Source organism: Ostrea edulis, chromosome 6 (genome assembly GCF_947568905.1).
Source record: "Ostrea edulis chromosome 6, xbOstEdul1.1, whole genome shotgun sequence".
In the NCBI taxonomy this organism is placed as follows: Eukaryota; Metazoa; Mollusca; class Bivalvia; order Ostreida; family Ostreidae; genus Ostrea; species Ostrea edulis.
In genome coordinates, this window is record NC_079169.1 from 44462829 (window position 1) to 44488174 (window position 25346).

General features: G+C 34.5%; 1 protein-coding gene across 1 annotated transcript; it reads right to left on the reverse strand.

The window, feature by feature from the left end:
- Nucleotides 1-1619: 1619 nt before the first annotated feature.
- Nucleotides 1620-25196, reverse strand: LOC125648329 (actin-like protein 6A). The gene is made up of 14 exons (XM_048875314.2): nt 25072-25196; nt 22958-23034; nt 22410-22572; nt 21595-21695; nt 21085-21182; nt 20831-20925; nt 16792-16898; nt 16578-16664; nt 13953-14014; nt 12268-12382; nt 11925-12008; nt 10767-10862; nt 4249-4335; nt 1620-3867 (listed from the first exon to the last, which is right to left on the reverse strand). Exons 1-14 carry the CDS (start codon nt 25094-25096, stop codon nt 3787-3789), a joined length of 1278 nt encoding a protein of 425 aa, XP_048731271.1. The 5' UTR covers nt 25097-25196; the 3' UTR covers nt 1620-3786.
- Nucleotides 25197-25346: the final 150 nt, after the last annotated feature.

The following is a 25346-nucleotide window of genomic DNA, read 5'->3' on the forward strand; positions in this document are numbered from 1 at the left end:
CATACAATTTGTAGGATATCAAAGCAAAAGGCAACACATTCATGAGGAAATGGTTATCATGAAAGGCAAAATCATCAGAAATGTAAATAACAAAGACATGGATTAAAGTTATTTAAAGGTAATGAAGGGTTTAAGTATCAATAGATAGATATATTTATGTAGATTTTGTGTAGAAATCCTTCCGATTAAATCAGTCGAAGCGAACTCGTTAAAAAATGGCGTTCGGATGCAAGAGCCCGGGGTATATATATAAGGAGCGTAGGGACGTTAACGAGGATGTTACTTGTAGGAGTAGGGTATATTTTTGTAATAAGTGCAAATGTAAGATTCCTTTAACAAGAGACCCACAGGCCTTATCGGTCACCTGAGTATTAGATATAAGTATCACTAGTCCAAACTCCAAAGGCCTATGAATTCTAGAAAAAAAAATCCTGCTTTGAATACCAATATTCAACAAAAGTACATGTAGAAGTTTTAAGAACACATATTTCTTTTAAATGCCCGCGAAAGTGCCTATAGTGATGAAAGGCTTTACATAATACATGTAACATTACCACAATATGACTAATTTGGACCCATCCTAGAATCAATACCCTAAGGTTGTGAAATTTAGAAGGTTGGAATACCCTTTTCTGCTTTTCCTAAATATGCATTTAGTTTTCATACTGTATCAGCAAACTCAAAGAAGTCTTTCAAATGATAAAGACAATAATCCCTATAATAATTTTGGTTCTACCCTGGAATCAAACCCTTATCCCCTATAATCATGAAATCTACAATTTTGGTAAAGGACTATCTACTCCTTCTAAATATCTATTTAGTATCAATAGCATTGAAAAGGTATAATTATCTAAATGTTTACACATATACACCGTATATACCAAGTTTGGCCCCTCCCTGGAGTCAGAACCTCTACCACAGGGATCATGAGAGTTACAATTTTGGTATAGAGGTCTTCTGATCTTCATCAATATGCATTTAGTTTTTCTTAAACATACACGTGTGCTATGGTAGAGATTTTTTGTGTGTGGAAAATTGGTCAATTTTTGCCCCACCCCTAAGAATCCTGAAATTTTACAACTTAGCCCTCCCCCTTGTCCCAAAGATAATTCATACAAAATTTGAAGAAAATTAGAATGGTAGTTATCAAGAAGTTAAAAATGTTCATTTATTGTTACATGTAACACTCGACGGACGATGTACGACGACAAATTGCAATAGGTCACCTGGGTTTGCTCGGGTGACCTTATAAAAAGGGAGGGTTTCACGTTTATTTACATTAACCTCCCTCTAGATTTCTCATGGGAATAGTTGGTTAGTTTTCCGTCTCATCGGGAATTCTTCACTCATACTGAGACGCCACCAGTTGTAGGTGAAGTGCATAAGCTTACGGCCGTAGTGAGGATTCTTTAACGTGTCAACGCCTGCCGCGACATGGAGTCCCCATTTTTAAAGTTATATCCGAAAGACATGTGATTCTGACTTTCAAATTCCGAGCGTTTTGCTTAAGCCATGGCACGAGAGGGACTGGAACTCACCACCTCCAGTTACGAAGCGACCGGTTTCACCACTGAGCTACATTTGTACCGCGGCCGGTGAAATAATGGGAATAAATAATGTTCCATATGGTAAATTTTATTCATTTTACTTGCATGTATAAAAACATAAACTTTTTTCGTTTTATCATTTTGTAAGTTTGTTTGTTACAAGTGTTGAAAGAGAAATCAATTTCCTCAATTTTTACCTTCAAACAGAATAGAGATAGAGCATTTAACACAGCCTCAGGAAGGGTGGCAACTCTAAAATACAGTGTATCATGAAAATTCTCTCTCCTGTTATTCTTGTCAATTTTCCCTATATATTTAAAAAATATTTCCTTGGTACGATTTTCTTCAACTGGGGACAAAGTTCAGTACTTTTAAATGCTTTGCGCAGGTCTTATTAATTGTATTGTGTTATATCAGAATTTCGTTTCAACATAAAAAAAAAATATACTGTACTCCGTCCTGCATGAATTCAAAAACTAGATCTAATGCACTAAATATTTGGAAAGGACTAATATTTTGTGGTGGATGAATTTTTGGTAGAAGCCTATATTCTAGTACAATTTCCTCTTTCAGAGTGTTTTCTTTTCGCAATTTATTTTTTTTAACTAATAAGTAAAAGCTTTCCATATTTTACAGAAGGCGTTGTAAAACATTTTTGAGAGGTCGAGGCAAGTTTCACTTAAAATTCTATCCATATATTGCACTTACAGCTCCAAGATTTTCGGGGAGTGAACCCCAATGAAAGGATCAAATCTTACTTACAATGCAATATTTTGCTTTAAGCTAATACTATACGGAGGCAAGCCCCAGGCTGCCGACAGTGTATTGGGATCTAACATTGCTCAGAATTCATCTTTTTACCCCCGAACTCCATTAGGCACAAACAATGTTTCGACATGCCCCGGAACTCCGCTGGCCTTCACAATCAAATCTGGCGTTTCCAGTTAATTTCATACTTGTATGTGATTAGCAAATCCTGGATCCACCACTGATTGTCCTTTCAAATCAATAGTGCCAGTGGAAGCGTCTTTGTTGAGCTGATTATAAAACCAAGAGGTTACAGGCCTTATCGGTCACCTGAGTATAAGTTATAAGTATCAATAGCCCCAAGGGCTGTGAATTTTTCTCTTCTGCAGATCTAAGCTAAATTCTAATATTCAGAAGCAGTATAAAACAAGATGTGTTCTTGAAACACAAATGTCCCCGAAAGTGTCCATACTGATGAAAATCATTACATCATATATGTGCTATATTTACACTAGATGACTATTTTGGACCTGTCCTAGAGTGAGAACCCTAGGGGTTGTGAAATTTGCAATTTAGGTACATTCCATTTATGCTTTTCCTCAATATGCATTAGATTTTTTTTTTTTTTTTTTTTTTTTTTTTTAAACATAGTATCAGCAAAATCAAAGAAGTCTTTCAAGCCTCCGTGGTCGAGTGGTTAGAGCATCGCGCTCAAAATCACACGGCCTCTCACCTCTGTCGGCGCGGGTTCGAATCCCGCTCGCGCCTGGAAGTAAGAAAGTTTCCCAGTTTATTCCACCGATAAAAGCCGGAAAACATTAATCAATCAATCAAATGATAAACATTAATCATTTTGCCCATTATGGCTCCACACTGGAACCCAAACCCCTACCCCTTGGACCATGAAATTTATAATTTGATAAAGGGGCTGTCTGCTCCTTCTAAATAACCATTTATGTTCAATTTAGTATTAAGATGTTATTTAAATGTTCTATACATACACACTATATGCCGGCTCACCCTAGAGTTACAACCTCTACCCCGGGGATCATGAAATTTACAATATTGGTATTAGACCTCTATGCAATTAGTGTTTCTAACAGATATACGGTTGTAGAGAAGATTTCATACCAAATTTTATAAGAATTGGAAGGGTAGAAATCAAGATCATCCCCTCTGGGATCATAAAATAAAATTTGCAATTCTGCTTCTTCTAAATGGTTTTTTTTTTCAAGGCCACGAGGGTGCAGAGGACCTTTATATCCCCCTTGTCCCTAGCTGATGTCAGCTTCGTGTCCATGATAAATTCAGTAGATTGTCATTAAATGAATTGTCCTCACTCACTTCGGCGCGCAATCACCACAAACACATTATTTTTTTTTTAATTTTCAATGAGATATGCATAAAAAGGTCTCTTGACCAGTTATGTATAATGGGGATGAAAATGATTATGAAATGATTATGTACATATGAGTTTCTCATTCGGGTCAATTCAAGGGCATTTTCTTTCCACACAACCTCTTCCCCCTTCATCGTATTCCTGTTTTGAAATCCACATTTGCTGGAATGAACCCTGAAATACAGAACCCGTTCATGAAGTTTGCAAGCATGTTACATCAGCCAAGTTGTATTAAGCAAACCATGTGCTGCGAGAAGTTCAAAGAGTCAGCCAAGTATCATTTTCAGCGCCTTCTTTAGAAAAGGAAATAATACCGGTACATGCCAACTACTTGATATTATGAATGTTTCTTTTAAAATATATATTTTTCAAAAATTAAAAATCATTTTTGACAGAAATACATACATTGTATATTGCAGTTTATTTTATCGTATAATGAAGCATTGTTATTAAAATTTAACTGTGAAAGCACTCCCCTCTACTGATCCGCAACCACATTTTTACCAATTACCAGAGAAACGCAGTTCCTCGGGTCAAAAAACCCGTATCACTTACCAGGGAGGCGAGAATAGATCCGCCGATCCAACTGCTGAACCTTCGCTCTGCACTTCCGGTGGCGGAAATAATCTTTAACCTCATGCTCTGAAATAGAAATAAAACAGATGCGTGTTCTTACAATTCGGAGCTTAGTGAGTTCGTCAAATTTAACAGATACTGTTCACACTCCGTAGAACCACATTGTATACGGGAACAGTTTTTTTTATTGATATCATGCGTTAGAAATGCAAGTATCAATAAAACTGGGGGGGGGGGGGGGGGGGGGGGGGGGGGGGGGGGGGGGGGGGGGTAAGGGTAGGTCATGACAAAACTGGTTCTGAAAATGAAACACTGTATATTACACACATATATATGAATCTAACAGATTTTAATTACACGTTTGGATTAAATGCAAACTAAAAGGAGAAAGGACGATGGAGAGGTGATGCTCAAACTATCAGAAATTTGAAAGTAGTAAATGTTGGATATAAAACAGCAACATATCTCTTCCATTGCGCTTTACAGCAGTATTTCTGTTTGATTGAACATGAAAGTCTCGTGCAATCGGAGAAATTACGAGGCTAATGGTCCACATCTGATTTCAAAAGAACGGACAAGCGATTTCATTGGTCCAGTAAGACAAAGGCCCTCATAAATGTCTTTTCAAGTACAGATTTTAGCCTCTTTTTTATATATAAAGCACAGAAACGTCATTTCTGTGCACCTAATCACCGTGTAAATATTTCCTTCGTACCCCACCCCTACTAACCCCACCAAAAACCACATAATACAGAAAACGTCAACAGATTATGCAATAATTTCGCTTTTTCGTTTCTGCACTCAAAGAGACAATGTTTAAATACTTACGCTATGTTTTCTTAACCGGCCCCGACATGGAACAGGTCAGGGTAAGTAATCATCAAAAGATTGTTCTTAACATCTAATTTTTTTAATGGAAACAGCAGAATCCAAAAAACAAGGAAAACAGCAGAACCCTAGCGATTAAGTAAACAAAGTATGAAGATTTGCCATCTGATAACGGCCAATGACGTAAAAGTGTCAAACGTCAAAAATGAGGTTTTATCCCTAAATGAGGTATTAATTAGGCGTTACATAAGGAAGATTTGTTCCCACCTGGACGACTTTAAGCGCAAAGATTTTGAAAATACTAAACAACCTTAAACCCGGCGTAGTATTGTACTCACTGCCGCGGAATACGCGATTTCATTACTGACAAGTTCGCATGTTCAGATAGTTCCCCGTTATTGGCTATCAATGAAGCATATGTAAGTGATGATAACAATGTACTTTTCTTATTGTAGCCATTATAAACGATGTCCTGCATGCTTTAATACCTCCGTTTATTTATCAGGTTTCATTACAATCTATAATTGGTCCTCTCCAATCGCGACTGTCCAGCTATAAACCGTTCCGTTTATACAAAGCGGTCGCTGGTTGGAGTCTGAACGTACAAACAGTGGAGCTGAAAACACGCTACAAATATTGGTTATTACACGTGTGCGCGTTTAGAAAAAAAAATCGAGATAGAAAATCTTTCATAATGTACTGTATATATAAAGAGATACGGATATGTTCTTGCCAAACTATCTTAGAAAAACTCACATATAGCAAACATAATGGACAACACAAATTAAACTACATTCCTGTAAAGTTTCAATATTATTTGATCGTGTATAACGAATTTAAGGCTACAACAAAATATAAATCAGCTCCCTGTCCATGAAGTAGATATAACAGAAACAAAGAGCTGTTACATGCACATTAGCAAATAACACATGCGTGTAATAGAGTATTGAAAAAAAAATCAAAAAAAAAATCGTGTTATTATCAATGTGAAGTATGGGCATCCTAGGTAGGAAAGCACATTTTATTTATTTTCTTAATGAAAGTACGGAGAATATTCATTATTAGACATGATTTTTTAAAAAGTAAAGACACTTTTAATTCTTATTTGTTTATAGGTGATAAACATTTCATTCTTCATTTTTGTATTGGATTACAGTTGAGTACGTAATGAAATTCATCTCCAACGTTAAAATCATGGCATGGTACAATCTCTAGAACTTATAGATCTGTGTGCATTCGGAAGAAAGGGATTCCATGATCCCATAACACACTACCACAAGGTCTTCTAAGAATTTACAGTTACTGGTAATGAAAAATATTGTGTATGCAGTAATTACAGGTATTTATACAACAAAAATCATAGTTCTTTTTCAGCTATATCTGAAAGTGAAACTATTTTGATAGCCTTACAGTATAGGTTTTTTTTTTCATGAGAAATAATTCATTAAGAGAGAGGTTTAATTCTACTTAACATGTCCACAATTAATTACAATTCTTTGTGATGTTCACACCAAATGGATTTGTGCAAACATTAATTCGATTAGTGCTTGACCGTAATTCATTTGAAGAGAGCAACATTTGAATTAGAGAGCGTTTATTGAAATAGAATTTTAATGCATTGTGTATACTTTATTTTTAACTATCTTTTGCTACTCTCTTCAACTGAATTACATTTTGTTCTAATTCTATCTATTGATGTACACTTTCATTCACTTGGAAAGAGCGATGATTTAATTAAGAATCTCTGGATTTATAGTTCTTTCAAATTGAATTTTGTTCCTCTCTTAAAATGAAGCACACTCTTATTAATTTGATTGGAGAGCAACAATTAAATAAAGATATCTTCAATTCAATTAGAAACAGCTTTGTTTCATCTAGAAAGAATTGAAAATATCTCCAAATGATTAGAGAGAGAAACAGTTATTTGAATGTATGCTAATTTGGTATTCCATAAAAAAAAACCCTCCAGTTTTATAAGATGCAGCTCCTGGATGTGATAAATTCACCTTCTTTTGCCACCCCATATCAGAAATATTAAAATTCTAGTTCAATATCTAGTGTGCCCCCCATGGGTACCAATGACTGCCTGAAAACACCTTCCCGTGGATGCAATCAAGTCTCTAAAAAACTGTCTAGAGATGTTGTTCCACTCTAACTGCAGAGCTTGGACCAGTAGCTGTAGAGTCTGAGACTGCCGTTGTCTTTGGCGGGTGTGCCTATTCAGTTTGTCCCATGCATGTTTAATAGGGTTCTAACCTGGTGATTTGTATGGCCAAGGAAGAACCTGAATATTGTGTCTTTGTGGAATATTGCGTGTTAGATGAGCAGTATGTGGTCTGGCATTGTTATATTCAAATACTGCTCTGGGATGCTGCATTATTGGAACCATGTGTAGCTGTATGACTTCATCAATATAATGTTGAGCCATCAAAGTACCCTATATGTGAACCAGTGTTGTCCTGCCTGTTTAGGATATTGCTGCCCACATCATAACACTACCCCCTCCAAACCGGTCAGCCTGCTGGATGCAATTTTGCACAAAATGTTAATTTTGGTGCCTATAATTCCATCAGGCCTTTGTAGTAAAAATCGAGATTCATCACTGAACTAAACTGTCCGCCAGCATTGCAGCGGCCAAACAAGTCTGAAACCATTAAAAGTCTGAGCACTTTAGTCCCAGCATCATGTAGTTGATTGCGAACAGTTTGATCTGATATTCTGCAAATCCCAGGAATGCCAGATGCTATAGATGATGCTGTTGTGAATCACTGACACATGATGCAACCACATGAATCCTTTGCGGCTGATGTCATATACATGTATGGTCTACCTGCTTTATGATAATCATTTGTTGAACACTGCTGTTGATATCTGCTCCAAAGGTGAGATATGGTGCTTTGTGCAAAATTGAAATCTCTTGCAGCTGCAAATTGTGACACACTACCCTGCTTCCATTGTCAAATTGCGTTGTTGTGTTGAGCTTCATTCAGACGCAGCATTTCTCAAAGAAGCAGTTATATTTTAAGAAAATCGCTAAAATGCATCAAAGATGTGTATGGCCGAGTTGCAGTTTGGAAAATTATGCATGCTTGCATTCATGAAGTAAAAACATGCACGTATTTAATATAGTTTATAAGTATGAACCTTCCTCTTTTGGATGTGATCAAAATATATTAGTCTGACAAAGACGCACCAAGTAATATGAAAGTGAGACCGGACAAGCTCAAATCTATGACATTTAGTGACCTTTGACCTCAAAATAAATAGGAACCTTCCTCTTTTGGATGTGATCATGTTATGTAAGTTTCACAAAGATGTCCCTAGTAGTATGAAAGTTAGGGATCGGGCAAGCTCAAATTTATAGCATTTAGTGACAAAGTGACCTTGACATTTGACCTCAAAATAAATAGGAACCTTCCTTTTTTGGATGTGATCATGTTATGTAAGTCTTACAAAAATGCACCAAAAAGTATGAAAGTTAGAGACCGGACAAGCTAATTGTGGATGCTGCCTGCCCAGACGCCCGCTGGCCTGACTGGACACCCATCCTTCGCCAATTTAAAGATGAGATTTGCTACGCAACTCGGCTAACAATGCAATCAAATATTAAGAACCTGTGCATTTGATAAACAACTGGTGCCTGAATCATGTTAGGAACTTGCAACAATTGAGACTTATAGAGATTTTGTGAAAACACGTCTTATTGCTCTCATATTCTACAGAATATCTATCCAGTAAATAATAGTGTTTAATAGATGTAACAAGGTGTAACCAAATGTTTCATTCTAGACCAAAAAGAATTGTCCATTTGCGTTGAGCTTCATTCAGATGCAGCATTCTCAAAAAGCGGTTAAATTTAAATACAACGCAATCAAATATTGAGAACCTATGCATTGATAGACTACTGATGCCTGAATCACGTGTGATAGACTACTGATGCCTGAATCACGTGCATTAGGAGCTTGCTACAATTGAGAGTTGCAGAGACTGATTTTAGGATTTTATGAAGACGTTTTATTGTCCTCAAATTCTGTAGAATATCTAAATCCAGTAAACAACAGCGTTAGATGTCACAAGGAGTAATCAGGATTCATTCTAGACCAAAACAAGAGGCCCAAGGGCCACATCGCTCATCTGATCAAGATTACAAGGCCCAATACTTTGGTACCAAATGAAATGCCTTGTCACAAGGTATATGAAAGATGTTACACTCATCATTCAAAATATGATTTAGTGTGACCTTGCTAATCTTGAATAGAAATTGTTTTAATTCATTTCCTGTATATTCCCATATAAAACTTTAATCTCCTATTGTGGTCCCCACTCTGGCCCTAAACCCCTCAATTGAACAAACTTGAATTTGCACTACCTGAAGATGCTTGGATATCAACATGACTAATCATGGCCCTGCTGTTCTTGAGGAGAAGATCTTTAAAGATGGTTCCCTATATATGTATTCCCACATAAACCTTTTAACCCCTATTGTGGCCCCACCCTGCCCCCAAGGGTCATGATTTAACAAACTTAAATTTGCACTGCCTAAGGATGCTTACATATTAATATGAGTATTCATGGCCCTGTTGTAATTGAGAACAAGATTTTTCCTTCACATTCCCATGAAAAACTTTGACCCCCTTATTATGATCTCACCCAATCCCCGGGGACCACAATTTTCACAAACTTGAATCTGTACTACATGGGAATGCTTGCACATTGATATGAGTAATCATACCCCTGCTGTCCTTGAGAAATCTTTTTAAATATTTGTCCTATATATCCCCATGTAAAACTTTGATGTCGTATTGTAACCCCACCGTACGCCTGGGGCTCATGATTTGAAAAATTTGAATCTACTCTACATCAGGAAGCTTTCATGTAAATTTAAACTTTTCTGATCGAGTGGTTCTTGAGAAGATTTTTAAATGACCCCACCCTATCTTTGCCTTTTTTTTTTATTATCTCCCCTTTAGAGGGAGCATGGTCTTTCATTTGAATAAACTTGAATCCCCTTTATCCAAGGATGATTTGTGCCAAGTTTGATTGAAATTGGTCCTGTGTTTTTGAGAAGATTTTTAAAAGATGCCACAAATTTTTTGCCAATTTTTAATTATTTCCACTTCACAATGGGTGTGGCACTTTATTTGAACAAACTTGAATCCTCTTTACCCAAGAATGCTTTGCAGTAAGTTTGGCTGAAATTATCCCTGTGGAGAAGAAGTCGAAAATGTTAAAAAGTTTACAGTCGAACGGATGGACTCCAGACGAAAAGTGATCAGAAAGTTTCAGCTCAGGTGAGCTAAAAAGATGAAGTTTTTTATGCTCCAAAAAACATTCCATACAAAACAAAATTCTGTGATGCAAGCATAATTATTATTATTGACAAATCATTGGAGAATGTAAATACTGTACATTCAATGACAATCAGCATAAATAATACAATAGTGTTGTGTTTTGTGTATCATGAAGTAGTTCGAAGGGTTATGACACAATTGGTGCAAGTGAGGATGGCAAATGCGCTATGCATGGAACCCCCGATTATTATTTCAGCAAAGTGCATGCTATTATTCAAATAGTTGAAGAGAATGTTATGAAATGACTGCAAATATCCAAATTGGTTGTTCAGATCTGCTGCAAGCTAATGGAATCTGAAACAAAGGGAGACAACTTACCGGTGGTGTTTTTGCAGATAAATCTCTGTTCAATCTGTCTGTGAACCCCTGCATCAAGGAGTTACCTCCTACCACAATAACACTGTTATATAAACTCTGTAAAAATTACAAATATAACAATAGTTACAATCAGAAAATCTTCAACAATTGTTTATTTTTTATCCTCAAACTTGTTAGGTCCTGGTTTCATTTATTCATTAAATACCAATTTTCATTGTTTTTTTTTGGTTGAGCAAGACCATGAAATTTTTATGTAAGAGGTAAGAACAAAAAAAAAAACTTTCTATGAATTTCTTGTATCAATGAATCTGTACTTGTCCGCAAAAAATGAATAAAGCCATAGTATTTTGTACAGTTGTAAATTAACTCTTTACACTATCAATCCACTTCATATAATACTTTTTTATTGCCTGGAACAAATGGTGGGAAAAGGAAGTACTGTCACAGTGTATTATTTAAAAGAGTACAGTACTTTTCAAAAACCTCGTCATTAGAATTCCAATTTTCACATGATTGCATGCACTCTATTTTTTATATCTCTTACAACAACAAAAAATCAATTATTGATAGCCTAAAATGGGCTTACCAGGTTAAGAAGGGTATTTTAATTTTACTGATTTAAGAAATGAATCTTATAATTATTTTGTATGCGCATTGATGAAAAAGTTTTTCGTCCAATTTTTTCTATGATACTGCCATCAATAAAAGAATTATAAAATGACTTTGAATGTTCAATATCATGTAATAAAATTAATGTTATTTCTAAACATTCAACGAATCACTTCAGTAATCATTTGTGTAGTACTATAATAAAAGCGATGTTGGATGACCAAAACATGTCTAAGAGTTTTTACCCCTCCTCCAAACTTTTTGAATTAAGATTTTTATCAGTCATCGATCTTTTGATCTTACCCATAAGTGAAAGAAAATATTTTGTATGTCAAAAGTTGTGCTTTATGTTTTGTGAAAGTAAAATGTTCATATAAATAACAATTTTGCTGAAAATAATTAAAAATAAGAAATTCTATCATTACTAATGTTAGGTACTCCAAATGACTGTAAATATTAGGACAAATCATGAGATGTCATTGAAGATGCAAAGAAAGACTGTTATTGTATGTACTTCTTTCTCTGCATTAAAAAATGAAAACCTCTTACCGGTCGAATGTCAATGTCGCACATTCCTACACTGGTTGTAACCACATGACCAACACTCAACATAGTGTTCCCACTGGGCAGATCCTAAATATACAAAGAGATCATCTGTCATATGAAATCAATACGGACATACATGTACATGTGCACTCGGAGAAAAAATGCAAATTTTCATTTTTCATTTTCAATGCAATCATTTTTATCTGTATTTAAATAGTAACATTGTCTTTGTTTGACCTGTCTATCCATCTGTTTGTCCACATTTCATATTGGAAAACAGAGAAAAATCTATTCACGATCAGAGTGAAAAATCATGTTTCACACACACAATATTACCGGTATTCACCTTCATGATAGCTGGATCAAACAATCCCTCACATGTCTTGAATCTCTCAGAACCAAAATCTCTATTGTAACCATTGGGAAACTCATAATGCACAGAGGGCATGGTCTCCGCTTGACTGTTTAACAACAAGGGAACAAAGACATAATATTTCTAATAAACACATCAGACAGTTAATTCAAGACAACATGGAGAAAATTACTTCTGCTTTCACTATTTTGAGATTTTTTTTTTCTCTCACTGAAAATGAAGTGATGAAAAATGAATAATAAAGGATGGATAACATATTGTTATTTTGAAAAATAAATCAGAAATTACTTGATTGACACCTGTGACCTAGAAAAGATTCTAGACATTCTATTTTTAAAACGATGTTTGTCAGAGGTGAATAGAAAGATGATCTAACACTTGTTTTGCCATAACAATGTGTGTTCTAGAAAAAGATTGCCCAGAATAGTGTTTTCATATAGATAGACTGTAAATTTGTGGAAAGAAGCACATGTTGCACATTATATAAGCACTCTACAGATATATATTTGGACTTTTACATCTGGAAATTGGATTGGACTTAACAGCCGATCTGTAACAGTCATAAAGAATTCAAAGATTTAACAATTTATTTACAATGGTTTACAGACAAATATATTAATGAAAAAATTACAAACTTACAGTAGGTCTAATGAAAGTTCACAAAAACAGTGTCGATGCTGGTTTACTGCCGAGCTGAATTCACACATGAGAATGTAAACTGATTTTTGCTGGCATTCTGTTATTTTGACCCATAACAATATAAACAATTTCACAAAACATTTTAAAAGATCACCATCTTGTGATGAAGTGTCATAAACAGTATAAGTCTTGGTGTAATGAGCTACTTTAAATTTTCAAAATTACTTTTTCCAATTGAATTGACCTTGAGATAACTATACCACATAAGATGAAGGCCACAATGGTAAATACATCATGTAGTACCTATTCAAATGACAATGCATTTACAAGCCAAATATCAGAATCCAAGGTTAAGCCTGAACCAGAATTCTTCGCCAAATATCCTTGATTCAAAATAATGGTATTTCGTCTAACCAAAACACATTTATTGTCAAGTTTGAACATCTAATACTTCTCCAAACAGAGTTTCACAAAACGTAAATGTTTTGTGATCTTGACCTTGAATAATACATATGACATCGTTTGGTTTCTCTATGCAATCATTCTTTGATAAAGTTATTTTGGAAATAAACTATTGAATTCTAGTCATCTGAACATGAAATAATTATACAAGGTCATAATCATTAATGGCACATTTTTATCATATGTTAATGTATCCAAGGTGAAATACTAACAAAGAAGTTCAACTAAATTTCACTGGTAATTTGACCTTGAGATCACTATACAATGTAGTCCGAAATATCCGACGTTTTCCTGGCTTTTTTATGATTTTGATATTTACCGTGCCAGGGAAACGTCAGAACCAGCGCCATGACGTAAACTGGAAATTAGCCATTTCCAAATTAAAAAAAATAACAAATAAAATAGTAAGAAAGACATGACAAGAACAAGATTTTGCTAAGGAGATTGATCGAAATCAATCTACCTTCAGGATGAAGGGGAGGCAATAACTCCAGGTAATACTAACAAACTCACATGCATGTAATAATCATTACAATGTATATAAGTAAAACACTCACATCTGATCATACGGCTGATCTATAACTTGTAGAACTGAAGCAGCAAAGTCTTGTAGAACATCCTACAATGGTATCAAGGAAGAATTTTCATTTTATGAAAATCAAAACCTTCAAAAATGTCTTTTTTACACATCAGCATGAAAATAAATTTGAATGTAAAATTTTCAGGGATTTACCAAATACAATGACATCACATTCCTGTACAAATAACAATATATAAGATATTGACCGACATTATAATATGTGATTCTGATGGTCCAAATAACTCTTTTTAAACAACTGTTTAGCTCATTTCTAATCAAAATTTGTCAGTCATCCGTCAGCAGCATTGTCATTATTGGTAACTTTTCATATGATTAACTTATTACTGGTAACTTTTCATATGATTAACTTACTACTGGTAACTTTTCAAATGATTAACTTATTACTGGTAACTTTTCAAATGATTAACTTATTACTGGTAACTTTTCAAATGATTAACTTATTACTGGTAACTTTTCAAATGATTAACTTATTACTGGTAACTTTTCATATGATTAACTTATCAGAAACTGCTGAACCAATATTTCAACCAAGCTAAACATGAGACAGTATGTGAAAATTACTTTCTGTACTATACACAACTGGTCTACCACAAATTCAAATTCTATTGACCTGACTGATTTACTACAAACAGCAAAGTAACAAAGACCCTTAATGTATTTCATTTCTTGCCTAATTCCATACACATTTATCACTTAATTTTGAATATGCATAGATTATTTACAACACTGATTATTCTTCGGTGATATTTTCTAAAGCCTAATTCATATAAGAAGTGAAGGCAAACAATAACTGAACTTCAGAATGTCAAAAATTGTGTAACCGTCTTGACGACTGCATTAATTCACTAATTCACGAGAGACAAATCAGTCTGAAAATATTCATCTAACTATACACTGGACACATTTTCTATGAATTCTGTTAATTGTTTTACTTTTAATTTCACAAACTGACGAAGTATCCTTGGGTGAAGAAAGTTAAAGTTTTCTAAAATGAATGGTCACACTCTGATAATCAATAATTAAGAAAAACTGGATGTTACATTTCAAAATTCTTCCTAACAACCACTGGGCCAATGTTGACCAAACTTATCATTGAGTTGATATCTTCTCTTGGACCACAGGATCTAGAATTACAAATCTTAGGCAGAAGCATCATCATACAGTGTACATATAAGTTTGTTCAAATGAAAACCCATGTGCTTAAAATGAGGCCATAAAGGGGGTGCAAAATTTAAAAGGGTTACACACATGTATCATTTAATTGATAGTAGTGCCAAAAGTTGAAAACAATTCAAGATATAGAGCAGACAATATCTTTCTATGTCCAGAGTGGATTGACCCTTGACTTTTGACCATGTGACCTAAAATCAATAGAGGTTATCTACTCCATAGGATGAACCAGTGTACAAAGTTTGATGTCAATCAAGGAAATGATTCTTCAAGTATAGGAGACAATATATGACGATGTCCAGTTTGACCCTTGACCATGTGAACCCAAAATTGATAGGGGTCATCTACTCCTTATGATGTAAAGTGTACTAACTTTGATGTCTATCAAGCAAAGGGTTCCCTAGATATTGAGCGGACATTATTTTCCTATGTTGAGAGTAGATTGACTGTTGATCATGTGACCTCAAAATCAATAGGGGTCATCTACTTCTTATGATGTACCAGTGCACTAACTTTGATGTCTGTCAAGCAAAGGGTTCTCGAGATATTGAGCGGACAGGATCTTCTTATGTCTAGTTTGATGTCTGTCAAGATAGGGGATTACAAGATGATTGCATATTAATATGAGTATTTTTAGAGATATTTCTTATATATTCTTATGCAAAACTTGGACTCCCCGTATTGTGGTACCATCCTACCCCAAGGGACAATAATTTGAACAAACTTGAATCTGCACTACCTAGGAATACTTGCATATTAATATGTTTAATATGTTTAAAAATGGCTGTGTTCTTGAGAAGATTTTTTTAAAAGATTTATCCTATACATCCCCATGGAAAACTTCAATTCCCTATTTCGTCCCCCATCCTACCCCCTGGGGGGTGGGGGGCATGATTTGAACAAACTTGAATCTACACTGTGTCAGAAAGTTTGACCTGAGACACCTGTAAAATACATCCTTGAATGTTTCCCATCCAGAAAATAGTTCAATACAGAAAACAACAGATCTGTGTGGTATATACTGCACTTGTTCTATTGATGAATCATCGATGCAAGTTTAAATCATGTCAGGTTAATTGAAAATAAGCAATCTAAAATAATTTGACCTGCTGATGATTAGATCTCTGGACAATCTGTCAAGGAGAGTGAAAAAATATTATGAACCTGGAGTCTGTTCAAGCCATACCTTAACCATGTAATTATGTTATGAACCTGGAGTCGGTTCAAGTCATAGCTTAACCATGTTATCATGAAACTGGAGTCTGTTCAAGCCATACCTTAACCATGTAATTATGTTATGAACCTGGAGTCGGTTCAAGTCATAGCTTAACCATGTTATCATGAAACTGGAGTCTGTTCAAGCCATACCTTAACCATGTAATCATGAACCTGGAGTCTGTTCAAACCATACCTTAACCATGTAATTATGAAAAGATTTGGTGACTTCTGGGATGTCTTTCTTCGTCCACTTTGGAGGGTCCATAAAATTAACCACTTCCTGAAATAAAAAATATTTACCATATACATATACTAGTATATGTATAATTTATCTATATCTTGAGGTTATCAATAAGTTTTACATAAATAATTGAATATTTTCATTTCTTTTCAATGACAGTGGTTACCTTGCTTTTGATCATATAGGGTGGTACAACGTCTATCTTGTGTTCTTCCATTAATTTTCTGCACTCCATTGTGACGAAATCCCCTGCTAATGGTGACTTCACAATGGCTAAAATGTTGGTGGAAATCTCTCATTATATTCAAAGCATATTAATCTAGATGCTTTCATAAGATAGTAATATTCGCACATAAGTATTTGCCTCTAAATGTTCTTTCCTTCCTACGCGAGTAACTAGTGGAGAAGCCGCAATAGTTGGTGGGTATTTCATAATTTACTAAGGGCTATTCCAGCAAAAAATGTATTGGGGGGGGGGGGGGGGGGGGGGGAAGGCAGTTGATATTTTCTTGGATGGGTGGTGGTGATTTGGGAAAATGTATTTGTATGGGTAGTGGTGAGTTGGGAAAATGTATTTGTATGGGTGGTTGTCTTCTAGGTTTAAAAAAAGGGGGGGGGGGGGTGCTAGTGAATTATGATAAAAATGAAGACATTGCAGAGTCTGTATCATGTGAAATTTCTTTTATTATAAAAGAAGAGGAGGAAGAAAAGCAGAGCCATCCTACATTATGTACAAAAAATCAATATATGCACCCAGGGGTGCATAAGCCGAGTTGCATGGGATACATTGTAAAGTCAGGAATGATGTGGGATATTTATAATTGTGAAGAACTAATTTCAGTTTGAAACTTTTCAAGTTACTGTCCAGAAACCATATTTGTCTGAAGTTTTCAATCTATTTTTGGTCACTGTGACCTTGACCTTTGTTCTCCAAAATCAATAGGGGCCTTGCTTTGTTGGTATCCAACAATATAACCAAGTTTCATTTGATTCAAATTAAAAATTTTCAAGTTATTTTCCGGAAACTAATTTTTTTTTGGAATTTTAAATCTATTTTCGGTCACTGTGACCTTGACCTTTGACCCATTTTCTCCAAAATCAATAGGGGTCTTCCTTACCAGGTACATAACAATATCTTTAAGTATCATTTGATTCAGACTTAAGCTTTCTGAGTTATCATCCGGAAACCAAATATTTCTGAAATTTTCATTCTATATTCGGTCACTGTGACCTTGACCTTTGTTCTCCAAAATCAATAGCGGTCTTCCTTACCTGGTACCCAACAATATATCAAAGTTTCATTTGATTCGGATTTAAACTTTCTGAGTTATCCAGAAACCAAATTTTTCATTCTATTTTCGGTCACTATGACCTTGACCTTTGACAATTTTTCTCCAAAATCAATAGGGGTCTTCCTTACCTGGTACCCAACAATATATCAAAGTTTCATTTGATTAGATTGTAAACTTTTCGAGTTATCATCCGGAAACCAATTGTTGACGCCCAACCGCCAACCCGCATCACCAAACCAATAACCGAGTTCAACTTCGGTGCAACTCGGCTAAAAAAGATTGATAAATGGGCAGATAACTATTCAAAGTACATTTAAATGTTTCAGTTTGTGTAGAAATGACAACAATAATAAAAGAAAACGAAATGTTTTCTGTTGGATTGACATGATTAGAAGTAACACCATCTCCAGATATGATCTATTAAGTGATATTTTTAGCGAACTCGGAAGGGAACGAGAAGAAAATTATGTACGAATTAACAAAGAAGTTGTAGCCATAAGCCCACCAAAATGTGTTTCCACATTTTTATCAGCCAATGGCTTTGGCAATTATAGTCAGGTCTTTCAAGGTACATTTGTAATAATAATATCCACATTCATGTAAAAAATTTTAAAAATGCCCAAATTTCTCGAAACTTTGTGATGTGCCACAGGTGTCTGAAACACCAACATGTACAACCTGTTTTAACACACAGGCCTATGTCACAGCCAAGGTTCGAACCTACAACACTGCTAGAAGACCAAATGCTTAACACTAGGCCACTAAGGTAGTGTAATAATTTTGGTATGAGTGAACCTTCTCTGTTAACTATTTAATCAACATGCTTAGGATGACATTACAGCTTGAGTTTAATTGGCTTGAGAATGGATCATAAATTACAATATCAACGTTTGAATATTTATTCACATTAATGTAGTCAAAAATCATTTAAATTTGGTTAATTTGTTCATATAAATCACCACAAATTCTGGCTTATCTGGAAAATAGTTGCATGCACATAGGATTAAGACCAATATGAATTTGTTAAAACTAAACTCTACCTTTAAAAGAAAATAGTGTTATACAGATGTTTTCAGTATTGAATTCTTAATTTTATTTGTATGGGTGGTGGTGGAAGGGAAGAATCTAATTGTATGGGTAGTGGTAGCAGAGGAAAATTTAATTGTATGGGTGGCTGTCTTAAAAATAAAGTGCCTTCCCTTCCCTCCCCCCCCCCCATATTTTTGTTGTTGCTGGAATAGCCCTAAAGAAATAAAAGTAATACTCATTGTATATGATATAAATAAACTGAGGAAGTTTATGCTTTAAAAACCATAAAGCTTTTAATGTTGATATAATCTCCCACAATTAATAAAAAAGTGGCATATTCCAAAATATGATATACCAGTAGCTACTGTGTAAAATATATAAATGAGAATTTAAACTAGTGATCATATCCTAGCCATGTAACATAGATTGAACATCAAAAAATTTCATTTAAAACTGTGTAAAAATGGATCTAGATGCAAAACCAAAATAGTAACCAAGAGCAAAATTTTAAAGTTGCAAACAGTATTCCCTAAAGATACAGCCCATCAGAGAATGTTCTGTGAGTGAAATCAGGAGAAATTTCTGCAGTATGATGAGTAAAAAGCGTGAAACTCCTGTTCTCCATTTTCTTTTCCACAACTGACATATTATTAATCCAAGTATTAAAAGGATAGATAGGACAGTGGCATAAAAAATATTTGTGAATGATTTTTTTTCAAACTTTAATAGTACAGGGGATATTCAACACATGAGTTGTCATCGGTTGTCCGAAGACAACATAGTTCACTGGGAAGTGTGACCTCTACTTACACTATCCCCTTTGGTTCAAAGAATATAGCTTAGGTGAAAGTTTTTTGAAAAGTAGGTCAAAATCAAAGATCAATAGGTCAAAAGTCTTGGTACCAAATGAAAGGCTTGGTCATGAGGAATCTATATGTGAAGTATCAAAGTCCTAACCCCCTTGGTTCAAAACATATCTATATCTGGTAGTCCAGGTTCAAGTTTTTGAAAAGTAGGTTAAAGTACATGGTTCACAAGTTTTGGTACCAAATGGGAGACCTGGCCTGGAGATTATAAAACTTTTTTGAGCATGTTTTCATACTCACACTCAATGCTCTAAATTGTACTCATACTTAAAAGTTAAGGTTATAAAACTTTTATAAAATCATTCTCATACTCAAATGGAGTACATGCTCAAGATTTTTCGAGTATGCTTCGGAGCTTGCTCGAAGTTGTACTCAAGACAAATATGGCTGAGTTAAAGAGTATAAGTATGGCAAAAGTTTTATAACCTTCAGGCCTGGTCATGAGACATTATAATTATGTGAAATACCACAGCCGTATCCCTCTTGGTTCAAAAGATATAGCCAAGGTTAATGCATACACTGGGGTCATGACAATAGCTCTTTGGACATTTGTCCCTACATTCTAAAAATGTCATGCGGGGTTTCTGGTTATAGTATGGAGAGTTACTTCCCTGAAAATCCAAGTGAAAACTAACATTACAAACTTCCTAAAATTGATTTTTGTCTGAGGATACCCTTTTAGTACATTACATATTCACTGGTTAAGTATAACATAGAACTTCCACCATCAATTACATAATAGGTGTCAAGCCTATCATTACATCAAGGCTTATGAAACTATCATTTTTGTAAAGTTTTTGTGTCTCCAAGTACCTGTTACAATTAGAAGAGAATTTATTGCAAACTTTCTGATAAACTGGATATTTTTGCACAGTAAAGGAAAAGTACTTTGAATGATGCAGTGAATTTCACTTACCAGAGTGAAGTTGAAGTATCAATTTAGCAGAAAATCACATTGTATGTGGGATATCCTTGTGTATGTGGATGTATTGAAATCACAATTTAAACCATGACTTACCTTGCTGTATAACATAGCCATCGTACACAGGAACTGCTGTTGTGTGAGTCGCACCTGAGTCTAAAACTAAACCTGTTGATCGCCCATTGGCAAATCTTCACAATCATTAAGGACTATTTTATAGTTTATCTAATGTTCCAATTACTTTACATGTTGTACATAAAAATCTTCTTCACTGTTTTGAATAAACTACAAATCTTTCAGCTGATACTAATAATTCCATGAAATGCGTTTTTAGTATTTTGAAAGGATACGCAGAAAGCACTGCATTTTTACATAGGAAGAATGCTGGTACATTGTACTTCTCAAACATGATTTCTGTAACCTTTTCTCTCTTTGCTTTACTGTTCCACTGAAAGTAAATTAAAGCACTACGTGTTTGTAAATCATGACTGCTCCAATAGTGAAGTCCTACTACACATACTGTTGGATAAGCTTGTCATGAAATCCAAACAAGAGTACCGCAAACGGTACAACATACGCCCATTAGACTATGGTGTGTAAAACATTGCAATATCAAACAAATCTTGATTTCTATGCAAAAATCTTGATTTATATTCGATAATCATGTGGTGTCTTCAGACAATCTGTTGCATATTCTTATCAATCATATTTTCAGTCAAGTACAGAAAATAAACCAACGTATGAGAGTATGTATTACAGTACATAAAAAGAATTAGCTTTTTTAACTTTTCAAACCCAGCAGAAATTACAAGCAGATGACTAAACTATGAAAGAAAATTTTTACCAGTGCAAGTACTTACTGCGGATTCTGACATCATGACTGGATGGAACTGTGACTCAGACTTAACATGGCGGCTGTATGTGTGATCAAGAACTTTCTCAAATACATCCCAGTTATCAACTACAAACATCAAATAAACAAGTTACAGATCCCAGTTATCAACTACAAACATCAAATAAACAAGTTACAGATCCCAGTTATCAACTACAAACATCAAATAAACAAGTTACAGATCCCAGTTATCAACTACAAACATCAAATAAACAAGTTACAGATTGTACAGAATTCATTTCACATGATTGTACATTAGATACAATATTTAAATCCCATAATCATGGAAACTGTGTTTTAACATGTTTAAGTTTTAGATTTATCTGTACATATCATTCTGCTTACATCACATATGATGACTTCTCATTTAAATCACTGACTTGACTGCATTCACAATAATTCAATATCTCCTGATCCTCGTATTAACAGTTGATATATCACTTGAAAGGATGAAATTGAGTTTAATTGATTGGACTACCTACCTAACCTGAAGGCTAATTGCCAATTAATTATTTCATAAAGTTATGAATATGATGCTATTCATAGGCAAATTTTCATCCTTGTCTTATATATGGCTTCTTTGCCCTTACCCCAAATGACTCAAAGTAGCAAAAAACAAAATTAATATGGTTGAATTTAAAATGGGATGAAATTATAATTCAATCAGACAGAGCAAAAATAGCACTGGTTCAAAATTTTTGATACAATAATCTTATTGCATCATTTCTGTTTATGGACTGGAGTTGATGTTCACAAAGAGAGATGGCATAACTATCTACTTACTCATTCCATCCTTTAAAAATGTGTTTATCTCCATTCCTTTTCGAGGCACTTTAATAGCATTAGTGTCCAAAAAGTATTTTTTGTCTGACTGTAGGCTCCTGTCATCAGTTTCCATTGCTGTATCAACTTCATCCATGACCCCAATATGAGTTGGTAACTCTGCCTATTATATAAAACATTTTGAAAGCCACAAATTACTATCAACTGCAATCAATCAAAATGTATTCAATAACTAAATCAAAATACTTAAGATACTGACTAACAACAATTATAAAATTGAAGTATATAAATTTACAGGACTCTAAACTAACTTTTTTCATCACTAGTCTAAACAAACTGACAGGAATCAACCCTGAATATGGCATATCCTGTGTCTGCATCAAGCTAAGACAATCAACACTAACTCAATAATTAAAAGTACACCCTGATCCTTCCATGCCTAGCAAAGAAACCTTGACCTTATCAGCTTCTACAAATAAACTTTTACCAAAAAAAACATACATATTTTATACCTACATTAAATGTTATTCATTCGGTAGGCTAAATACCTTAGGTGAGTCTTCTCCAGCATAGCCTGCTCTAAAGGAATATGAACCAACATCAAAAACAAGGGCACCAACCTCATCTGCAAAGATTACACATGATAATCAAGCAAACAAATGATTATACATTTTAGATCACTGGGTTTACCTCAGCTTACGGTCTTTGTCAATCAATACCTGGCCAGGAGAAGGCCTCATCAAAAGGCAACAATTGTATGTGATACTTTGACCCCAACTGGAATTTGGTGTAGTTGTGTGCAGATGTCATGCACACAGAAATCGAATGGTGAGAAAGCAATCTAATTCAAAGTTATGCATCATTTGTCTGTGATAGGTTTTACTTGTAGACTAATCATCTGATAACTGTATACAGCATCTCAGAAGCTTAAGACGGGTCCAGCACAATCTTTATATTTAGCTATATAGCTTTATTAAGCTATTTGAAATAGCTTGATTTGGCTATTTCAAATCTTTTATCAATCAATTTCTAAAAGCATAAAAATTGAATTTCACCGAATTAGAATATTTCATTCACAATACAACACATTGTAAACAAAAAATACTTCTTAAACTATGTCCTTTAGGGAGAATTTTGATTCAAAATTATCAAATGTCTAGGATTATCAAGTTGTTTAGCAACAGTTATCCAATCTTCAGCATAGAATAAAAGTCAATGAGGATCAGAAGGATAATGGAATGGCAATCAGATTCCACATTGTAAAGTCATGATACTTATCTATGCTTCAACGGGTAGTGGACAGTCAACAAAACAAAAGAAATTCTTTTCATGAAAATTCTTAAAACGACTTAATAATTGTTATGAACTCTAATTATGACATGGTTGTATTTAGTTTAAATTATAAACATGTTCAAAAATTATTATGCAACTTTTTGGCTGTGCCTTTAAACTTAAAGATATTCAATCTAAACTAGCTTCATCAAGCTATATGAAATAGCTTTATAAGGGGCGAGATCAAAAGTTTGATGTTTGATAAAAATCTAAAATTCAAATAGTTAGGGGAAAGGGGGATAAAACCTCCCATAAGTTTCTGTCATCTAACACCGATTACATTTTAGTGGAAAAAGAAGAAAGACAAGCGACTTTTAAAAACCATATAATAATATCACATTCTAATGAACATATAATAGTTTTCATGTACACTTTCATTTGTGAATAAACAGTAGAAAACGTATACAGAGTGTTATTTATACTCATATGTTTTTACATATTAATTGATTAGTTTCAACATTCATCATATTTAGTTTTAAGGGAGGGGTCTTGGTGAAAACTATGTGATTTAGTTTTTTGTCAGACATTGAACTTTTGATCTCTCCCCATAGACTATATGGGTTAATAAAGCCATGTATAGCAGGCTCTAAATATAGAGGTTGAACTGGGACCTGCTAGATTTACGAAATAGACAGGTTGGGAACACTTCCCCTACAGCGAGATATTATCGCGAAAACATGATTATCCCTCTTTAGTGAGAGTAAATACATCCCTTAAAACTGAGAAAAACACCCATAGAGTACATCTCTTCGTCTTCACGTGAAAAGAAGAAAAAGTGCTAAAATATCTGGTACTTTTGCAAATATATAAATCAAAACAAAAACACTCACGATGTACATTGGGTTTCAGCCTCTTTCCCTCTTACGCAGCAACGTTGATATGAAATTTCGTGACTTGTCAATTTAATAGAAATGATTCGCGTCATGTTGAGTGTGTATTCCACTTCTTCAGCATTGCACTGAGTTTGCCATTATTTTCAATAAAAACACCCAAACACCTGTTTAACTTTATGGTAATGTTTTCTCTCTCGCTAAAGAGAGATAATCGTGTTTTAGCGAAAATATCTTGCTATAGGGAAAGTATTCTTAACCTGATAAAGGGTAGGCAACGAAGTGACACAAGCTGGGGTCGATGAATTCACACTTTTCTATATGTCCTCCGTTGTTATACTCTCCCACACATATCACGATATAAAGCCGAGGGTAAGAAGCAGAGGAATCTCGGATTAGTAAGCGAGGAAAAACAACCTGCTTAATAGATGTGTCAATAATTCATTATCAAGCAGTACCCCAATATTTAGCACTTTCACTGAAGATGCACAGCTACTTACCTCCACCATAAACGCCCCCACTCATGTTTGCTGTATAATAACAAAAGACAATAACAATCTTTAAAAATTAACAAAGCCAGTTAGCCGGCGGAAGTAGATTGTGCAAGTAGATTGTACTGCTTTTATTCCTGTATTTTTGTTGTTACGGATTGTATAAATTTTTGACATTAATTTTAGATAATAATGGTAGCATTAAGGTTTTGGTGGGTTTTTTCTTTGTTTTTGTTTCATATGCATTATCTATTTCTCTACCCAATAGTTGCTTGTATTTCCTC